Here is an 18,375-nt window from a genome sequence, read left to right as displayed (position 1 = left end):
GACCCTGTCTTTAAAACAAAAAAAAACCCTCTATTCCTCCATACCATATTGTTTGGCTGTGTGCAGTGCACGATTCAGCTTCCCTGCAGGAACTGTTGCAGTGACAAGGGGACTGAGTGTCCAGAAATGTGGGCTGCAGCACTTGCCTCAGGCTTACTATCACCATAGCAAAGACTCAGAGGTATTTTAACTTGTGAATTCATCAGTTGTTAGAAATAAATGGGCTTACCTCTGTTTGCTCAAAATCTTCTCTAGTTTGGCATCCTCTGCAGTTTGAAGACCTAGTGTAGAAGTGAGGGGGCAGACTGTAGCCAGATATTGGACAAGCTGGATGTGCTGGCCAGGCCGATATGCTCTCCCCTTGCCTTGACTATAGAGCCATTCAGCTTTCAAACTGGAATTGGGGAACACAAAAAAGAGGAGATGGCATGAGAATAGTCAACGCATATTGTCAGGCAACAATGATCTTCCTTCTTAACTTAACCTTTATAGCACCATTGTATGTTTTTCATAAATAAAATTCACTCAATTTTTTTTAAAAATCTATCATTCTGACTCATATTCACCATTCTAATAATGTTTCAAACCCTTTTTCTTGCTTAGGGGCACTTCCATTGAGCTTGGACTAATGGTGCCAAATATTTTTAAATCATTTTCAAGGAAGCAATGAGTATTCTCTCCATTCATTCTGTCACACTGAAATGCCTAAATAGATGAACTGCATTTGAATCCATTAGTTCCTAATGACAGTTAAAAGAAAAAAAAAAACTAGCCGGGCATGGTGGCATGTGTAATCTCAGCTACTCAGGAGGTTGGGGTGGGAGGATCACTTGAGGTCACGTGTTTGAGGCTATAGTGCGCTATAATCATATCTGTCAACAGTCACTGCACTCTAGCCTGGGCAACATAGCAAGACCCTCATCTCTATAAAAAAAAATACAAAAAACAAACAAACAAAAGTGAACTGGTCACAGTTGGAGGATACTAGTGAACCACCAACTCCTTATCATTAATTCTATCTTTTCTATACAAACTATGCTAATGCATAACCAGATAGTTACTTCATAGTATTCCAACTAATAAAAAAAAGAATGATAGAGTTAGAATTTCACCATTTTGCAACCCTTAATGAATTAGCAGATTTAGGCATTGATCATTAATCACTACTAATAACACAAGAGAAAACTAGACACTGTATGCCTCCCAACAGAACCCGCTAAGTAAAAACTGCAATTACTTTTGCACCAACCTTATAGTCCACCCCTCAAAAAAAAAAAAAAAAATCAAACCTGAATCTGAACAAACATCCATATCCAATTTACAGAAAATACAGAAGGGAGAGGAATATGTCAAAGGACACAGGGATCTAGTTGGTAAAATGAGCAGATAATGGGACACTCTATAGGACAAATACTCTGACTTCTTCAACTACAACCAAAAGAAAGACAGAAAAGCAAGGGAGAGAAAAGAAAGCAAAGAAAACAGAAGAAAGACAGATAGATTGAGAGATTCAAGAGAGTCATCTTGGACGTCTAGCCAAGTTAAGCCTTCAGATGACTCTAGCCCCATCTGTGATCTGAGTGCAAGCCCAGGAGGCCCCAAGAAAGAACCGCTCAGTCAGCACAGCAAATCTACAGAGTATGCCATAATAATATACTGCTGCTTTAAGACACTAAACAGAGTAAGAAAGAAACTTAAGAAATGTATCAACCAAATGTGACATAAGGCCGTAATTATTTGAATTCTGTTTCTAAGATACAAAATTCATTTATAAGGATTGAAAATGTAAGACTGAATATCTGATATTACGGCACTTTGTTAATTTTTTTTAAGATGTGATAATAGCATTGTGGTTGTTTCTTTAAGAGTTCTCTTTAGAGACATATACTGAAATACTAACAGGTGAAATGATATGTAATCTGAGATCAGCTTCAAAATAGTACAGAAGAAGGGAGAGTGAGTGAAGGTATAAGATGAAGCAAGGGCCAGGTATGGTGGCTTATGCTTGTAATCCCAGCACTTTGTGGGGCTGAGGTGGGAGGATTGCTTGAGCCCAGGAGTTTGAAGCCAGCCTGGACAACAAAGCAAGACTCTTGTTTCTTAAAAAAAAAAAAAAAAAAAAAAAGATGGCCGAATAGGAACAGCTCCGGTCTACAGCTCCCAGCATGAGCGAAGCAGAAGACGGGTGATTTCTGCATTTCCATCTGAGGTACCGGGTTCATCCCACTACGGAGTGCCAGACAGTGGGCACAGGACAGTGGGTGCAGCGCACCGTGCGCAAGCCGAAGCAGGGCGAGGCATTGCCTCACTCAGGAAGCGCAAGGGGTCAGGGAGTTCCCTTTCCGAGTCAAAGAAAGGGGTGACAGATGGCACCTTGAAAATCGGGTCACACCCACCCTAATACTGTGCTTTTCCAACGAGCTTAAAAAACAGCGCACCAGGAGATTATATCCCGCACCTGGCTCGGAGGGTCCTACGCCCACGGAGTCTCACGGATTGCTAGCATAGCAGTCTGAGATCAAACTGCAAGGCGGCAGCGAGGCTGGGAGAGGGGCGCCCGCCATTGCCCAGGCTCACTTAGGTAAACAAAGCAGCCAGAAGCTCGAACTCGGTGGAGCCCACCACAGCTCAAGGAGGCCTGCCTGCCTCTGTAGGCTCCACCTCTGGGGGCAGGGCACAGACAAACAAAAAGACAGCAGTAACCTCTGCAGACTTAAATGTCCCTGTCTGACAGCTTTGAAGAGAGCAGTGGTTCTCCCAGCACGCAGCTGGAGATCTGAGAACGGGCAGACTGCCTCTTCAAGTGGGTCCCTGACCCCTGACCCCTGAGCAGCCTAACTGGGAGGCACCCCCGAGTAGGGGCAGACTGACACCTCACACGACCGGGTACTCCTCTGAGACAAAACTTCCAGAGGAACAATCAGACAGCAGCATTCCCAGTTCACGAAAATCTGCTGTTCTGCAGCTACGACTGCTGTTACCCAGGCAAACAGGGTCTGGAGTGGACCTCTAGCAAACTCCAACAGACCTGCAGCTGAGGGTCCTGTCTGTTAGAAGGAAAACTAACAAACAGAAAGGACATCCACACCAAAAACCCATCTGTACATCACCATCATCAAAGACCAAAAGTAGATAAAACCACAAAGATGGGGAAAAAACAGAGCAGAAAAACTGGAAACTCTAAAAACCAGAGCGCCTCTCCTCCTCCAAAGGAACGCAGTTCCTCACCAGCAACGGAACAAAACTGGACAGAGAATGACTTTGATGAGTTGAGAGAAGAAGGCTTCAGATGATCAAACTACTCCGAGCTACAGGAGGAAATTCAAACCAAAGGCAAAGAAGTTAAAAACTTTGAAAAAAATTTAGACGAATGTATAACTAGAATAATCAATACAGAGAAGTGCTTAAAGGAGCTGATGGAGCTGAAAGCCAAGGCTCGAGAACTATGTGAAGAATGCAGAAGACTCAGGAGCCGATGTGATCAACTGGAAGAAAGGGTATCAGTGATGGAAGACGAAATGAATGAAATGAAGCGAGAAGGGAAGTTTAGAGAAAAAAGAATAAAAAGAAACGAATAAAGCCTCCAAGAAATATGGGACTATGTGAAAAGACCAAATCTAGGTCTGATTGGTGTACCTGAAAGTGACAGGGAGAATGGAACCAAGTTAGAAAACACTCTGCAGGATATTATCCAGGAGAACTTCCCCAATCTAGCAAGGCAGGCCAACATTCAGATTCAGGAAATACAGAGAACGCCACAAAGATACTCCTTGAGAAGAGCAACTCCAAGACACATAATTGTCAGATTCACCAAAGGTGAAATGAAGGAAAAAATGTTAAGGGCAGCCAGAGAGAAAGGTTGGGTTACCCACAAAGGGAAGCCCATCAGACTAACAGCGGATCTCTTGGCAGAAACTCTACAAGCCAGAAGAGAGTGGGGGCCAATATTCAACATTCTTAAAGAAAAGAATTTTCAACCCAGAATTTCATATCCAGGCATACTAAGCTTCATAAGTGAAGAAGAAATAAAATCCTTTACAGACAAGCAAATGCTGAGAGATTTTGTCACCACCAGGCCTGCCCTAAAAGAGCTCCTGAAGGAAGCACTAAACATGGAAAGGAACAAGCGATACCAGCCACTGCAAAATCATGCCAAATTGTAAAGACCATCAAGGCTAGGAAGAAGCTTCATCAGCTAATGAGCAAAATAACCAGCTAACATTATAATGACAGGATCAAATTCACACATAACAATATTAACTTTAAATGTAAATGGACTAAACGCTCCAATTAAAAGACACAGACTGGCAAATTGGATAAACAGTCAAGACCCATCAGTGTGCTGTATCCAGGAAACCCATCTCACGTGCAGAGACACACATAGGCTCAAAATAAAAGGATGGAGGAAGATCTACCAAGCAAATGGAAAACAAAAAAAGGCAGGGGTTGCAGTCCTAGTCTCTGATAAAACAGACTTTAAACCAACAAAGAGCAAAAGAGACAAAGAAGGCCATTACATAATGGTAAAGGGATCAATTCAACAAGAAGAGCTAACTATCCTAAATATATATGCACCAAATACAGGAGCACCCAGATTCATAAAGCAAGTCTTTAGTGACCTACAAAGAGACTTAGACTCCCACACAATAATAATGGGAGACTCTAACACCCCACTGTCAACATTAGACAGATCAACGAGACAGAAAGTTAACAAGCATACCCAGGAATTGAACTCACCTCTGCACCAAGCAGACCTAATAGATATCTACGGAACTCTCCACCCCAAATCAACTGAATATACATTTTTTTCAGCACCACACCACACCTATTCCAAAATTGACCACACAGTTGGAAGTAAAGCTCTCCTCAGCAAATGTAAAAGAACAGAAATTATAACTGTCTCTCAGACCACAGCGCAATCAAACTAGAACTCAGGATTAAGAAACTCACTCAAAACCGCTCAACTACATGGAAACTGAACAACCTGCTCCAGAATGACTACTGGGTACATAATGAAATGAAGGCAGAAATAAAGATGTTCTTTGAAACCAATGAGAACAAAGACACAACATACCAGAATCTCTGGGACACATTCAAAGCAGTGTGTAGAGGGAAATTTATAGCACTAAATGCCCACAAGAGAAAGCAGGAAAGATCCAAAATTGACACCCTAACATCACAATTAAAAGAACTAGAAAAGCAAGAGCAAACACATTCAAAAGCTAGCAGAAGGCAAGAAATAACTAAAATCAGAGCAGAACTGAAGGAAATAGAGACACAAAAAACCCTTCAAACAATTAATGAATCCAGGAGCTGGTTTTTTGAAAGGATCAACAAAATTGATAGACCACTACCAAGACTAATAAAGAAGAAAAGAGAGAAGAATCAAATAGACACAATAAAAAATGACAAAGGGGATATCACCACTGATGCTACAGAAATACAAACTACCATCAGAGAATACTACAAACACCTCTACGCAAATAAATTAGAAAATCAAGAAGAAATGGATAAATTCCTCGACACATATACCCTCCCAAGACTAAACCAGGAAGAAGTTGAATCTCTGAACAGACCAGTAACAGGCTCTGAAATTGTGGCAATAATCAATACCTTACCAACCAAAAAGAGTCCAGGACCAGATGGATTCACAGCCAAATTCTACCAGAGGTACAAGGAGGAACTGGTACCATTCCTTCTGAAACTATTCCAATCAATAGAAAAAGAGGGAACAAAGCTGGAGGCATCACACTACCTGACTTCAAACTATACTACAAGGCTACAGTAACCAAAACAGAATGGTACTGATACCAAAACAGAGATATAGATCAATGGAACAGAACAGAGCCCTCAGAAATAACGCCGCATATCTACAACTATCTGATCTTTGACAAACCTGAGAAAAACAAGCAATGGGGAAAGGATTCCCTATTTAATAAATGGTGCTGGGAAAACTGGCTAGCCATATGTAGAAAGCTGAAACTGGATCCCTTCCTTACACCTTATACAAAAATCAATTCAAGATGGATTAAAGACTTAAACATTAGACCTAAAACCATAAAAACCCTAGAAGAAAATGTAGGCATTACCATTCAGGACATAGGCATGGGCAAGGACTTCATGTCTAAAACACCAAAAGCAATGGCAACAAAAGCTAAAATTGACAAATGGGATCTAATTAAACTAAAGAGCTTCTGCACAGCAAAAGAAACTACCATCAGAGTGAACAGGCAACCTACAGAGTGGGAGAAAATTTTCGCAACCTACTCATCTGACAAAGGGCTAATATCCAGAATCTACAATGAACTCAAACAGATTTACAAGAAAAAACAAACAACCCCGTCAAAAAGTGGGTGAAGGACATGAACAGACACTTCTCAAAAGAAGACATTTATGCAGCCAAAAAACACATGAAAAAATGCTCACCATCACTGGCCATCAGAGAAATGCAAATCAAAACCACAATGAGATACCATCTCACACCAGTTAGAATGGCAATCATTAAAAAGTCAGGAAACAACAGGTGCTGGAGAGGATGTGGAGAAACAGGAACACTTTTACACTGTTGGTGGGACTGTAAACTAGTTCAACCATTGTGGAAGTCAGTGTGGCGATTCCTCAGGGATCTAGAACTAGAAATACCATTTGACCCAGCCATCCCATTACTGGGTATATACCCAAAGGACTATAAATCATGCTGCTATAAAGACACATGCACACGTATGTTTATTGCGGCACTATTCACAATAGCAAAGACTTGGAACCAACCCAAATGTCCAACAATGATAGACTGGATTAAGAAAATGTGGCACATATACACCATGGAATACTATGCAGCCATAAAAAATGATGAGTTCATGTCCTTTGTAGGGACATGGATGAAATTGGAAATCATCATTCTCAGTAAACTATCGCAAGAACAAAAAACCAAACACCGCATATTCTCACTCATAGGTGGGAATTGAACAATGAGAACACATGGACACAGGAAGGGGACCATCACACTCTGGGGACTGTTGTGGGGTGGGGGGAGAGGGGAGGGATAGCATTGGGAGAAATACCTAGTGCTAGACGATGAGTTGGTGGGTGCAGCACACCAGCATGGCACATGTATACATATGTAACTAACCTGTACATTGTGCACATGTAACCTAAAACTTAAAGTATAATAATAAAATTTAACCAAAAAAGTTTAGTTTATTTAATAAAGATAATTAGAAGTATTCCTTCCATGGGCCGGGCGCAGTGGCTCACACCTGTAATCCCAGCACTTTGGGAGGCCGAGGTGGGTGGATCATGAGGTCAGGAGATTGAGACCATCCTGGCTAACACGGTGAAACCCCATCTCTACCAAAAATACAAAAAATTAGCCAGGCGTGGCGGCATGCACCTGTAGTCCCAGCTACTCGGGAGACTGAGGCAGGAGAATGGTATGAACCCAGGAGGCGGAGCTTGCAGTAAGTCAAGATCGCGCCACTGCACTCCAGCCTGGGCAACAGAGTGAGACTCCATCTCAAAAGAAAAAGAAGTATTCCTTCCATGGAAACATCCCTGTGGACTAAATCAAAATCATTTAGAATCTTCATGAAATCTGCTCTAAGTTTGCATACATTCTTCTGCCAAACAAATGGCATGTTGAAAGGTTGTACAAAAATAGGTCCAGAGTAGAAGACAATCGCCAACTTTAATATTTCTCAGCAAGCAATATTTCTAAGTTACAGATGATCTGTACTTTGGGAAGACAGAAAAGTGAAACTAAGAGGCTAGAGGAAAGGGCTCAAGCTTGAATATCCCACAGTTTAAGTTTTTGTGAAAAACAACACAAACTGTAGATCGTCAACTGCTATAAGATCTGATTTTCCACTTTGCTTCACATGAATTCATCAATAAACATATCCCTACACAAATTATATTAAATCCTACGTAAAACCAAAAACAAAAACTCCCTGTCAATTAAAATACCATTTTCAATTAAAAAAAAATTAAGACTCATTCAGCTCTAACATATTAATCTTTTTTTTTTTTTTTTTTTTGAGACAAGGTCTCTCTGCCACCCAGGCTGGAGTGCAATGGCACTATCATGGCTCACTGCAGCCTCAAACTGCTGGGCTCACTCAATCCTCCCACCTCAGCCTCCCAAGTAGCTGAAACTACAGGTATGCACCACCATACCCAGCTAATTTTTTCATTTTTTATTTTTTTTTAGAGATGGGGACTCACTATGCTGCCCAGTCTGGTCTTGAACTGCTGACTTCAAGTGATCCTTCTGTGTTGACCTTCCCAGGCACTAAGATTACAGGCATGAGCCACCATGCCTGGCCTCTAACATATTAATTTCAAGTCATTGGATTATGATTCCACTCTTGAAAGTAAAGGAACTGTTTACTTAAAACAAGAGAAGTAACAACTATTAAGAAAGGGAACTTAAAACAACCTGCTCTGTCTCTTTAAAAAAAAAAAAAAATGTAATACCAGCTACTAGGGTGGCAGAGGCAGGAGAATTGCTTGAACCAAGGAGGCAGAGGTTGCAGTGAGCCGAGATCGCACCACTGCACTCCAGCCTGGGCAACAAGAGCGAAACTGTCTCAAAAAAAAAAAGGAAGGCCAGGCGCGGTGGCTCACGCCTGTAATCCCAACACTTTGGGAGGCTGAGGCGGGCGGATCACAAGGTCAGGAGATCGAGATCATCCTGGCTAACACAGTGAAACCCCGTCTCTACCAAAAACACAAAAAATTAGCCGGGCGTGGTGGCAGGCGCCTACAGTCCCAGCTACTCGGGAGGCTGAGGCAGGAGAATGGCCAGAACACGGGAGGCAGAGCTTGCAGTGAGCCGAGATCGTGCCACTGCACTCCAACCTGGGCGACAGAGTGAGATTCCGTCTCAAAAAAAAAAAAAAAAAAAAAAGGAGTACTGAATAAAAGGGTATCTGATATTTGCTTTTAAAATACTCCAACAGCATGATTTATAGTCCTTTGGGTATATACCCAGTAATGGGATGGCTAGGTCAAATGGTATTTCTAGTTCTAGATCCCTGAGGAATCGCCACACTGACTTCCACAATGGTTGAACTAGTTTACAGTCCCACCAACAGTGTAAAAGTGTTCCTGTTTCTCCACATCCTCTCCAGCACCTGTTGTTTCCTGACTTTTTAATGATTGCCATTCTAACTGGTGTGAGATGGTATTTCATTGTGGTTTTGATTTGCATTTCTCTGATGGCCAGTGATGGTGAGCATTTTTTCATGTGTTTTTTGGCTGCATAAATGTCTTCTTTTGAGAAGTGTCTGTTCATGTCCTTCACCCACTTTTTGACGGGGTTGTTTGTTTTTTCTTGTAAATCTGTTTGAGTTCATTGTAGATTCTGGATATTAGCCCTTTGTCAGATGAGTAGGTTGCGAAAATTTTCTCCCATTTTGTAGGTTGCCTGTTCACTCTGATGGTAGTTTCTTTTGCTGTGCAGAAGCTCTTTAGTTTAATTAGATCCCATTTGTCAATTTTAGCTTTTGTTGCCATTGCTTTTGGTGTTTTAGACATGAAGTCCTTGCCTATGCCTATGTCCTGAATGGTAATGCCTACGTTTTCTAGGGTTTTTATGGTTTGAACGTTTAAGTCTTTAATCCATCTTGAATTGATTTTTGTATAAGGTGTAAGGAAGGGATCCAGTTTCAGCTTTCTACATATGGCTAGCCAGTTTTCCCAGCACCATTTATTAAATAGGGAATCCTTTCCCCATTGCTTGTTTTTCTCAGGTTTGTCAAAGATCAGATAGTTGTAGATATGCGGCATTATTTCTGAGGGCTCTGTTCTGTTCCATTGATCTATATCTCTGTTTTGGTATCAGTACCATTCTGTTTTGGTTACTGTAGCCTTGTAGTATAGTTTAAAGTCAGGTAGTGTGATGCTATAAATCATGCTGCTATAAAGACACATGCACACATATGTTTATTGCGGCATTATTCACAATAGCAAAGACTTGGAACCAACCCAAATGTCCAACAATGATAGACTGGATCAAGAAAATGTGGCACATATACACCATGGAATACTATGCGGCCATAAAAAATAATGATTTCATGTCCTTTGTAGGGACATGGATGAAATTGGAAATCATCATTTTCAGTAAACTATCGCAAGAACAAAAAACCAAACACGGCATGTTCTCACTCATAGGTGGGAATTGAACAATGAGAACACACGGACACAGGAAGGGGAACATTACACTCTGGGGACTGTTGTGGGGTGGGGGGACGGGGGAGGGATAGCATTGGGAGATATACCTAATGCTAGATGATGAGTTAGTGGGTGCAGCGCACCAGCATGGCACATGTATACATATGTAACTAACCTGCACATTGTGCACATGTACCCTAAAACTTAAAGTATAATAATAATAAACTTAAATAAATAAATAAATAATAAAACTCAAAAAAATAAATAAAATAAAATACTCCAACAAAAAATGTGGAATGAAACAAGACTGGCAAAATATTGACAATTGTTGAAGCCGCATGGTGGGTACATAGATGTTCATTATGTTATTCTAACTTTGTATATATTTGAAATATCCCTTTAAAAAAAAAGGATATTGGCTAGGTGCAGTGGCTTATATCTGTAATCCCAGCACTTTGGGAGGCTGAGGCGGGAGGATCCAATGAGCCCAGGAGTTCCAGACCCAACTGGGCAACATAGCAATAACCCATCTCTACAAAAAAGTTTAAAAAATTAGGCTAATTTTTTCTGATGGCATGCATCTATTCCCAGCTACTCAGGAGGCTGAAGCAGAAGAATCGTTTGAGCCTGGGAGGTTGAGGCTGCAGTAAGCTGTGATCCTGTCACTGCATTCCAGCCTAGACAACAATGTGAGACCCCATCTCTAAAAATTAAAAAGAAAATATCTAGCACTAGGAATTTCAACTTAAATAATTTTAAAAAGGAATATTAACTTTCTCCAAGGTTCTGCTCCCATATGATCTCTAACTAAGCAATAGAGTTATAGCTTTGTGCAAGTTCCTGTCAATAGCAAAACAGAGATCTAAACACATTCAGAAAGAACTCCAAACACTGAGGTGCCACACAAAGATGCTTGTCTCTCCACAGGTATGCTTAACTCTGAGAAATGGCTCAGCCAAAGCACCACAAGGTTTGGTTACTGCTCAAGTTACTCTTTTGGGTAACACATACACTAAAATCAAGATCTAGCTACCTGATGTTATCAAAGAATCTAGGATACATTTCATAATGGAGAACTTTAACCTGGGTGTTCTTAGCAAATAACAACCAGGATGGGCAGACTTTAAAAACTGAAAATTCCTTCCTGTCCTTCAGGGCAATTCTCAATGTTGACCAGGAAAATATTTTCAGCACTGCTCAGGCCAAACACCGATTTTTAAGGCAATAGCTCTCCCTGAGAATAATGTCTTCTTCCTGAACACAATACTTCCAGAGTTGTTTTAAAGCATGGGAGCACTGTTGACAGACTACAACTGCAACAGCATTTTGTCTCTAGCACGGCACCAACCATCTAAGTTCCTAGTTTGAAAGTAACTCTATCCTTTTTTTTTTTTTTTGAGACAGAGTTTTGCTCTTGTTGCCCAGGCTGGAGTGCAATGGTGCAATCTCAGCTCACTGCAACCTCCGCCTCCTGGGTTCAAGTGATTTTCCTGCCACAGCCTCCCAAGTAGCTGGAATTACAGGCATGCGCTACCACACCCAGCTAATTTTGTATTTTTAGTAGAGACGGGGTTTCACCATGTTGGTTAGGCTGGTCTTGAAGTCCTGACCTCAGGTGATCGACCCACCTTGGCCTCCCAAAGTGCTAGGATTACAGGCATGAACCAATGTGATGACCCTTTTTTTTTTTCTTTTTTTGAGAACTCTATCCATTCCTGTATAGGCTGATGTGCTATTATGAATAGGGCTGCTGTGAACATGCATGTACATGTCTTTTGGGAGACCTAAGTAGCTATTTCTATACAGTACACATGTGAAGTAAAATTGCTGGGTAACAAAGTATATATGTACATTTAGCTTCAGTAGATACTTCTAGTTTTTCAAAGTAGTTGTACCATTTATAGTCCCCTGGAGTGGTTTATGAGCATTCCAATTGCACCACATCCTTAATATTATCAGTCTTTTTTTTTTTTTTTGAGACGGAGTTTCACTCTTGTTGCCCAGGCTAGAGTGCAATGGCACGATCTCAGCTCAGCGTAACCTCTGCCTCTTGGATTCAAGTGATTCTCCTGCCTCAGCCTCCCAAGTAGCTGGGATTATAGGCACGCGCAACCATACCCAGCTAATTTTTTTGTATTTTTAATAGAGCGGGGTTTCTCTGTATTGGTCAGGCTGGTCTCGAACTCCCGACCTCAGTGATCCTCCCGCCTCGGCCTCCCAAAGTGCTAGGATTACAGGTGTGAGCCACCGCACCTGGCCATCAGTCTTTTAATTCTGGTTATTCTAGCAGGGTGCAGTGGCTCAAATGTATAATCCCAGCATTTTGGGAGGCTGAGGTAAGAGGACTGCTCCAGCCCAGGAATTCAAGACCAGCCCGGGCAACATAGCAAAACCTTATCTGAACTAAAAATTTTAAAATGAGCTGGGCACAGTGGTGTGTGCCTATAGTCCCAGCTACTTGGAAGGCTGAGACAGGACAGTCCCTTCAGCATAGGAGGCGGAGGTTGCAATGAGCTATGATCATGCCACTGCACTCTAGCCTGGGAAACAGAGCGACACTCTGTCTTCAAAAAAAAAAAAAAAAAAAAAATATATATATATATATATTCTAGGAGAAGCTGGTTGAAGATGCCATAATAACCAGGAAAAAAAATATTTCTAAATTATTAAAAAGTTACCATAAAGTTACTTCTGGTGAGGAGGGGAGTTACGACCAGAGGGAAACAAAGGGGATCTCTGGATGCTGGTTGTATTTTTTTTTTCCCACTTTGTTGCCCAGGCTGGAGTACAGTGGTGCAATTTCATCTCACTGCAACATCTGCCTCCCTGGCTCAAGCAATCCTCCCACTTCAGCCTCCTGAGTAGCTGGGACTACAGGCACACACCACCACGCCCAGCAAATTTTTTGTATTTTTTTGTAGAGACAGGGTTTCACCATATTGCCCAGACTGGTCTCAAACTCCTGGGCTCAAGCAATCCACCCACCATGGCCTCCCAAGTAATGGGACTACAAGTGTGAGCCACCACGTGCGGCCATGCTCTCTTCCTGTTCTCTTAAGTGATTATAAGGATATTTTAAAACTATATCTTAATTATGTGATACTTTTACAATTCTTTTTTTTTTTTTTTTTTTTGAGATGGAGTCTCGCTCTGTACTTCCACAATTCTTAAAAATGTGTCTGGAAAAAAAATTTGCTATTGAGCTACCCTCCCATCTCTTCCTTCTTCCCACACTTTTTTTTTTTTTAAATACTTTAAGTTCTGGGATACATGTGCAGAATGTGCAGGTTTATTACATAGGTATACGCATGCCATGGTGGTTTGCTGCACCCATCAACTCGTCACCTACATTAGGTATTTCTCCTAATGCTATCACTCCCCTAGCCCCCCACCCAACAGGCCCTGGTGTGTGATGTTCCCCTCCCTGTGTCTATGTGTTCTCATTGTTCAACTCCCACTTATGAGTGAGAACATGCAGTGTTTGGTTTTCTGTTCCTGTGTTAGTTTGCTAAGAATGATGGTTTCCAGCTTCATCCATGTCTCTGCAAAGGACATGAACTGATCCATTTTTATGGCTCCATAGTATTCCATGGTGTATATGTGCCACATTTTCTTTATCCAGTCTATCATTGATGGGCATTTGGGTTGGTTCCAAGTCTTTGCTATTGTGAAAAGTGCCACAATAAACATACATGTGCATGTGTCCTTATAGTAGACTGATTTATAATCCTTTGGGTATATACTCAGTAATGGGAGTGCTGAGTCAGATGGTATTTCTGGTTCTAGATCCTTGAGGAATTGCCACACTGTCTTCCACAATAATTGAACTAACTTACACTCCCACCAACAGTATAAAAGTGTTCCTATTTCTTAACATCCTCTCCACCATCTGTTGTTTCCTGACTGTTTTTTTTTTGTTTTGTTTTTTGTTTTTTGAGACGGAGTCTCACTCTGTCACCCAGGCTGGAGTGCAATGGCACAATCTCGGCTCACTGCAACCTCCACCTCCTGGGCTCAAGCGACTCTCCTGCCTCAGCCCCCTGAGTAGCTGGGATTACAGGTGCGCGCCACCACACCCAGCTAATTTTTTTCTATTTTTAGTAGAGATGGGGTTTCACCATGTTGGTCAGGCCGGTCTCGAACTTCTGACCTCGTGATCCACCTGCCTCGGACTCCCAAAGTGCTGGGATTACAGGCATGAGCCACCACGCCCAGCCTGTTTCCTGACTTTTTAATGATCACCATTCTAACTGGTATGAGATGGTATCTCATTGTGGTTTTGATTTGCATCTCTCTAATGACCAGTGATGATGAGCTTTTTTTCATATGATTGTTGGCCGCATAAATGTCTTCTTTTGAGAAATATCTGTTCATATCCTTTGCCCACTTTTTGATGGGTTTTTTTCTTTTAAATTTGTTTAAGTTCTTTGTAGATTCTGGATATTGGCCCTGTGACAGATGGATAGATTGCAAAAATTTTCTCCCATTCTGTAGGTTGCCTGTTCACTTTGATGATAGTTTCTTTTGCTGTGCAGAAGCTCTTTAGTTTAATTAGATCCTATGTGTCAATTTTGGCTTTTGTTGCCATTGCTTTTGATGTTTTAGTCATGAAGTCTTTGCCCATGCCTATGTCCTGAATGGAATTGTCTTGGTTTTCTTTTAGGGTTTTTACAGTTTTAGGTCTTACATTTAAGTCTTTAATCCATCTTGAGTTAATTTTTGTATAAGGTGTATGGAAGGGGTCCAATTTCAGTTTTCTGCATATGGCTAGCCAGTCTTCCCAACACCATTTATTAAATAAGGAATCCTTTCCCCATTGCTTGTTTTTGTCAGGTTTGTCAAAGATCAGAGGGTTGTAGATGTGTGGTGTTATTTCTGAGGCGTCTGTTCTGTTCCATTTGTCTATATAACTGTTTTGGTACCAGTACTACACTGTTTTGGTTACTGTAGCCTTGTAGTGTAGTTTGAAGTCAGGTAGCGTGATACCTCCAGCTTTGTTCTTTTTGCTTAGGATTGTCTTGGCTATACAGGCTCTTTCTTGGTTCCATATGCAATTTCAAGTATTTTTTTCTAATTCTGTGAAGAAAGTCAATGGGACCGGGCGCACTGGCTCACGCCTGTAATCCCAACACTTTGGGAGGCCGAGGCGGGTGGATCGCCTGAGGTAGGGAGTTCAAGACCAGTCTGACCAACATGGAGAAACCCCATCTCTACTAAAAATACAAAATTAGCCAGGCGTGGTGGCACATGCCTGTAATCCCAGCTACTAGGGAGGCTGAGGCAGGAGAATCGCTTGAACCCGCGAGGTGGAGGTTGTAGTGAGCCGAGATCATGCCATTGCACTCCAGCCTGGGCAACAAGAGCAAAACTCCGTCTCAAAAAAAAAAAAGAAAGTCAATGGTAGCTTGACGAGGATAGCACTGAATCTATACATTACTTTGGGCAGTATGGCCATTTTCACAATATTGATTCTTCCTATTCATGAGCATGGAATGTTTTTCCATTTGTTTGTGTCCTCTCTTATTTCCTTGAGCACTGGTTTGTAGTTCTCCTTGAAGAGGTCCTTCACATCCCTTGTAAGTTGTATTCCTAGGTATTTTAGTCTCTTTGCAGCAATTGTGAATGGAAGTTCACTCGTGATTAGGCTATTATGTTGTATAGGAATGCTTGTGATTTTTGCACATTGATTTTGTATCCTGAGACTTTGCTGAAGTTGCTTATCAGCTTAAGGAGATTTTGGGCTGGAACAATGGGGTTTTCCAAATATACAATCATGTCATCTGCAAACAGAGACAATTTGACTTCCTCTCTTCCTATCTGAATACCCTTTATTTCTTTCTCTTGCCTGATTGCCTTGGCCAAAACTTCCAATACTATGTTGAATAGGAGTGGTAAGAGAGGGCATCCCTGTCTTGTGCCAGTTTTCAAAGGGAATGCTTCCAGCTTTTGCCCATTCAGTATGATATTGGCTGTGGGTCTGTCATAAATAGCTCTTATTATTTTGAGATATGTTCCATCAATATCTAGTTTATTGAGAGTTTTTAGCATGAAGGGGTGTTGATTTTTTTTTTTTTTTTAGATGGTGTCTTGCTTTGTCACCCAGGCTGGAGTGCAGTGGTGTGATCTCAGCTCACTGCAAACTACGCCTCCCGGGTTCAAGCAATTCTCTGCCTCAGCCTCCTGAGTAACTGGGATTACAAGTGTCCACCACCACCTCTGGCTAATTTTTATATTTTTAGTAGAGACGGGGTTTTACCATTTTGGCCAGGCTGGTCTTTAACGTCTGACCTCATGATCCACCCACCTCGGCCTCCCAAAGTGCTGGGATTACAGGCGTGAGCCACTGCGCCCCGCCAGGGGTGTTGAATTTTATTGAAGGCCTTTTCTGCATCTATTGAGATAATCATGTGGTTTTTATCATTGGTTCTGTTTATGTGATGGATTACGTTTATTGATTTGCATATGATGAACCAGCCTTGCATCCCAGGGATGAAGCCGATTTGATCGTGGTGGATAAGCTTTTTGATGTGCTGCTGGATTCGGTTAGCCAGTATTTTATTGAGGACTTTTGCATTAATGTTCATCAGGGATACTGGCCTGAAATTTTCTTTTTTGTGTGTGTCTCTGCCAGGTTTTGGTATCAGGATGTTGCTGACCTCATAAATGAGTTAGGGAGGAGTCCCTCTTTTTCTTTTGTGTGGAATAGTTTCAGAAGGAATAGTACCAGCTCCTCTTTGTACCTCTGGCAGAATACAGCTGTGAATCCGTCTGGTCCTGGGCTTCTTTTGGCTGGTAGGCTATTAATTACTGCCTCAATATCAGAACTTGTTTTTGATCTATTCAGGGCTCTGACTTCTTCCTGGTTTAGTCTTGGGTGGGTGTATGTGTCCAGAAACGTATTGATTTCTTCTAGATTTCTAGTTTATTTGTGTAGAGGTGTTTATTCTCTGATGGTAGTTTGTATTTCTGTGGGATCAACGGTGATATGCTCTTTATCATTTTTTATTGTGTCTATTTGATTCTTCTCTCTTTTCTTATTAGTCTGGTTAGCAGTCTATTTTGTTGATCTTTTCAAAAAACCAGCTCCTGAATTCATTGATTTTTTGAAGGGTTTTTTGTGTCTCTATCTCCTTCAGTTCTGCTCTGATCTTTGTTATTTCTTGTTTTCTGCTAGCTTTGAATTTGTTTGTTCTTCCTTCTCTAGTTCTTTTAATTGTGATGTTACGGTGTTGATTTTAGATCTTTCCTCCTTTCTCCTGTGGGCTTTTGGTGCTATAAATTTCCCTCTACACACTGCTTTAAATGTGTACCAGAGATTCTGGGATGTTGTGTCTTTGTTCTCATTGGTTTCAAAAAACTTAATTTCTGCCGTAATTTCGTTATGTACCCAGTAGCTATTCAGGAGGAGGTTGTTCAGTTTCCGTGTAGTTGTGCGGTTTTAAGTTTCTTAATCTTGAGTTCTAATTTGATTGCACTGTGGTCTGAGAGACTGTTATAATTTCTGTCCTTTTACATTTGCTGAGGAGTGTTTTATTTCCAATTATGTGGTCAATTTTAGAATAAGTGTGATGTGGTGTTGAAAAGAATGTATATTCTGTTGATTTGGTGTGGAGAGTTCTGTAGATATCTATTAGGTCTGCTTGGTCCAGAGCTGACTTCAAGTCCTAAATACCCTTGTTAATTTTCTGTCTTGTTGATCTAATTTTGACAGTGGGGTGTTAAAGTCTCCCACTATTATTGTGTGGGAGTCTAAGTCTCTTTGTAAGTCTCCAAGAACTTGCTTTATGAATCTGGGTGCTCCTGTATTGGGTGCAAATATATTTAGGATAGTTAGCTCTTCTTGTTCCATTGATCCCTTTACCATTATGTAATGCCCTTCTTTGTCTTTTTGATATATGTTGGTTTAAAGTCTGTTTTATCAGAGACTATGATTGTAACCCCTGCTTTTTTTTTTTTTTTTTTTTTTTGCTTTCCATTTGTTTGGTAAATATTCCTCCATCCCTTTGAATCTATGTGTGTCTTTACATGTGAGATGCATCTCCTGAGTGCAGCACACCAATGGTTCTTGATTCTTTATCCAATTTGCCAGTCTATGTCTTTTAATTGGGGCTAATAGCCCATTTACATTTAAGGTTAATATTGTTATGTGTGAATTTGATCCTGTCATTTTGATGCTAGCTGGTTATTTCACTCGTTAGTTGATGC

General features: G+C 41.1%; 1 protein-coding gene across 5 annotated transcripts in view; it reads right to left on the bottom strand.

The window, feature by feature from the left end:
* Positions 1–18,375, bottom strand: part of CEP97 (centrosomal protein 97) — a 46,441-nt gene that overhangs the window by 15,043 nt on the left and 13,023 nt on the right. For all 5 annotated transcript variants that reach the window (XM_004036000.5, XM_063703986.1, XM_063703985.1 and 2 more), the window contains one exon: positions 230–394. In XM_004036000.5, coding sequence (XP_004036048.1) covers positions 230–394 — 165 coding nt within the window. The remainder of the gene's footprint in view (positions 1–229; positions 395–18,375) is intronic.

The sequence above is a fragment of the Gorilla gorilla genome, chromosome 2 (genome assembly GCF_029281585.2).
Source record: "Gorilla gorilla gorilla isolate KB3781 chromosome 2, NHGRI_mGorGor1-v2.1_pri, whole genome shotgun sequence".
Taxonomy (NCBI): Eukaryota; Metazoa; Chordata; class Mammalia; order Primates; family Hominidae; genus Gorilla; species Gorilla gorilla.
Note: the sequence above shows the minus strand (reverse complement) of the source record. Positions and strands in the feature narration are given on the sequence as shown.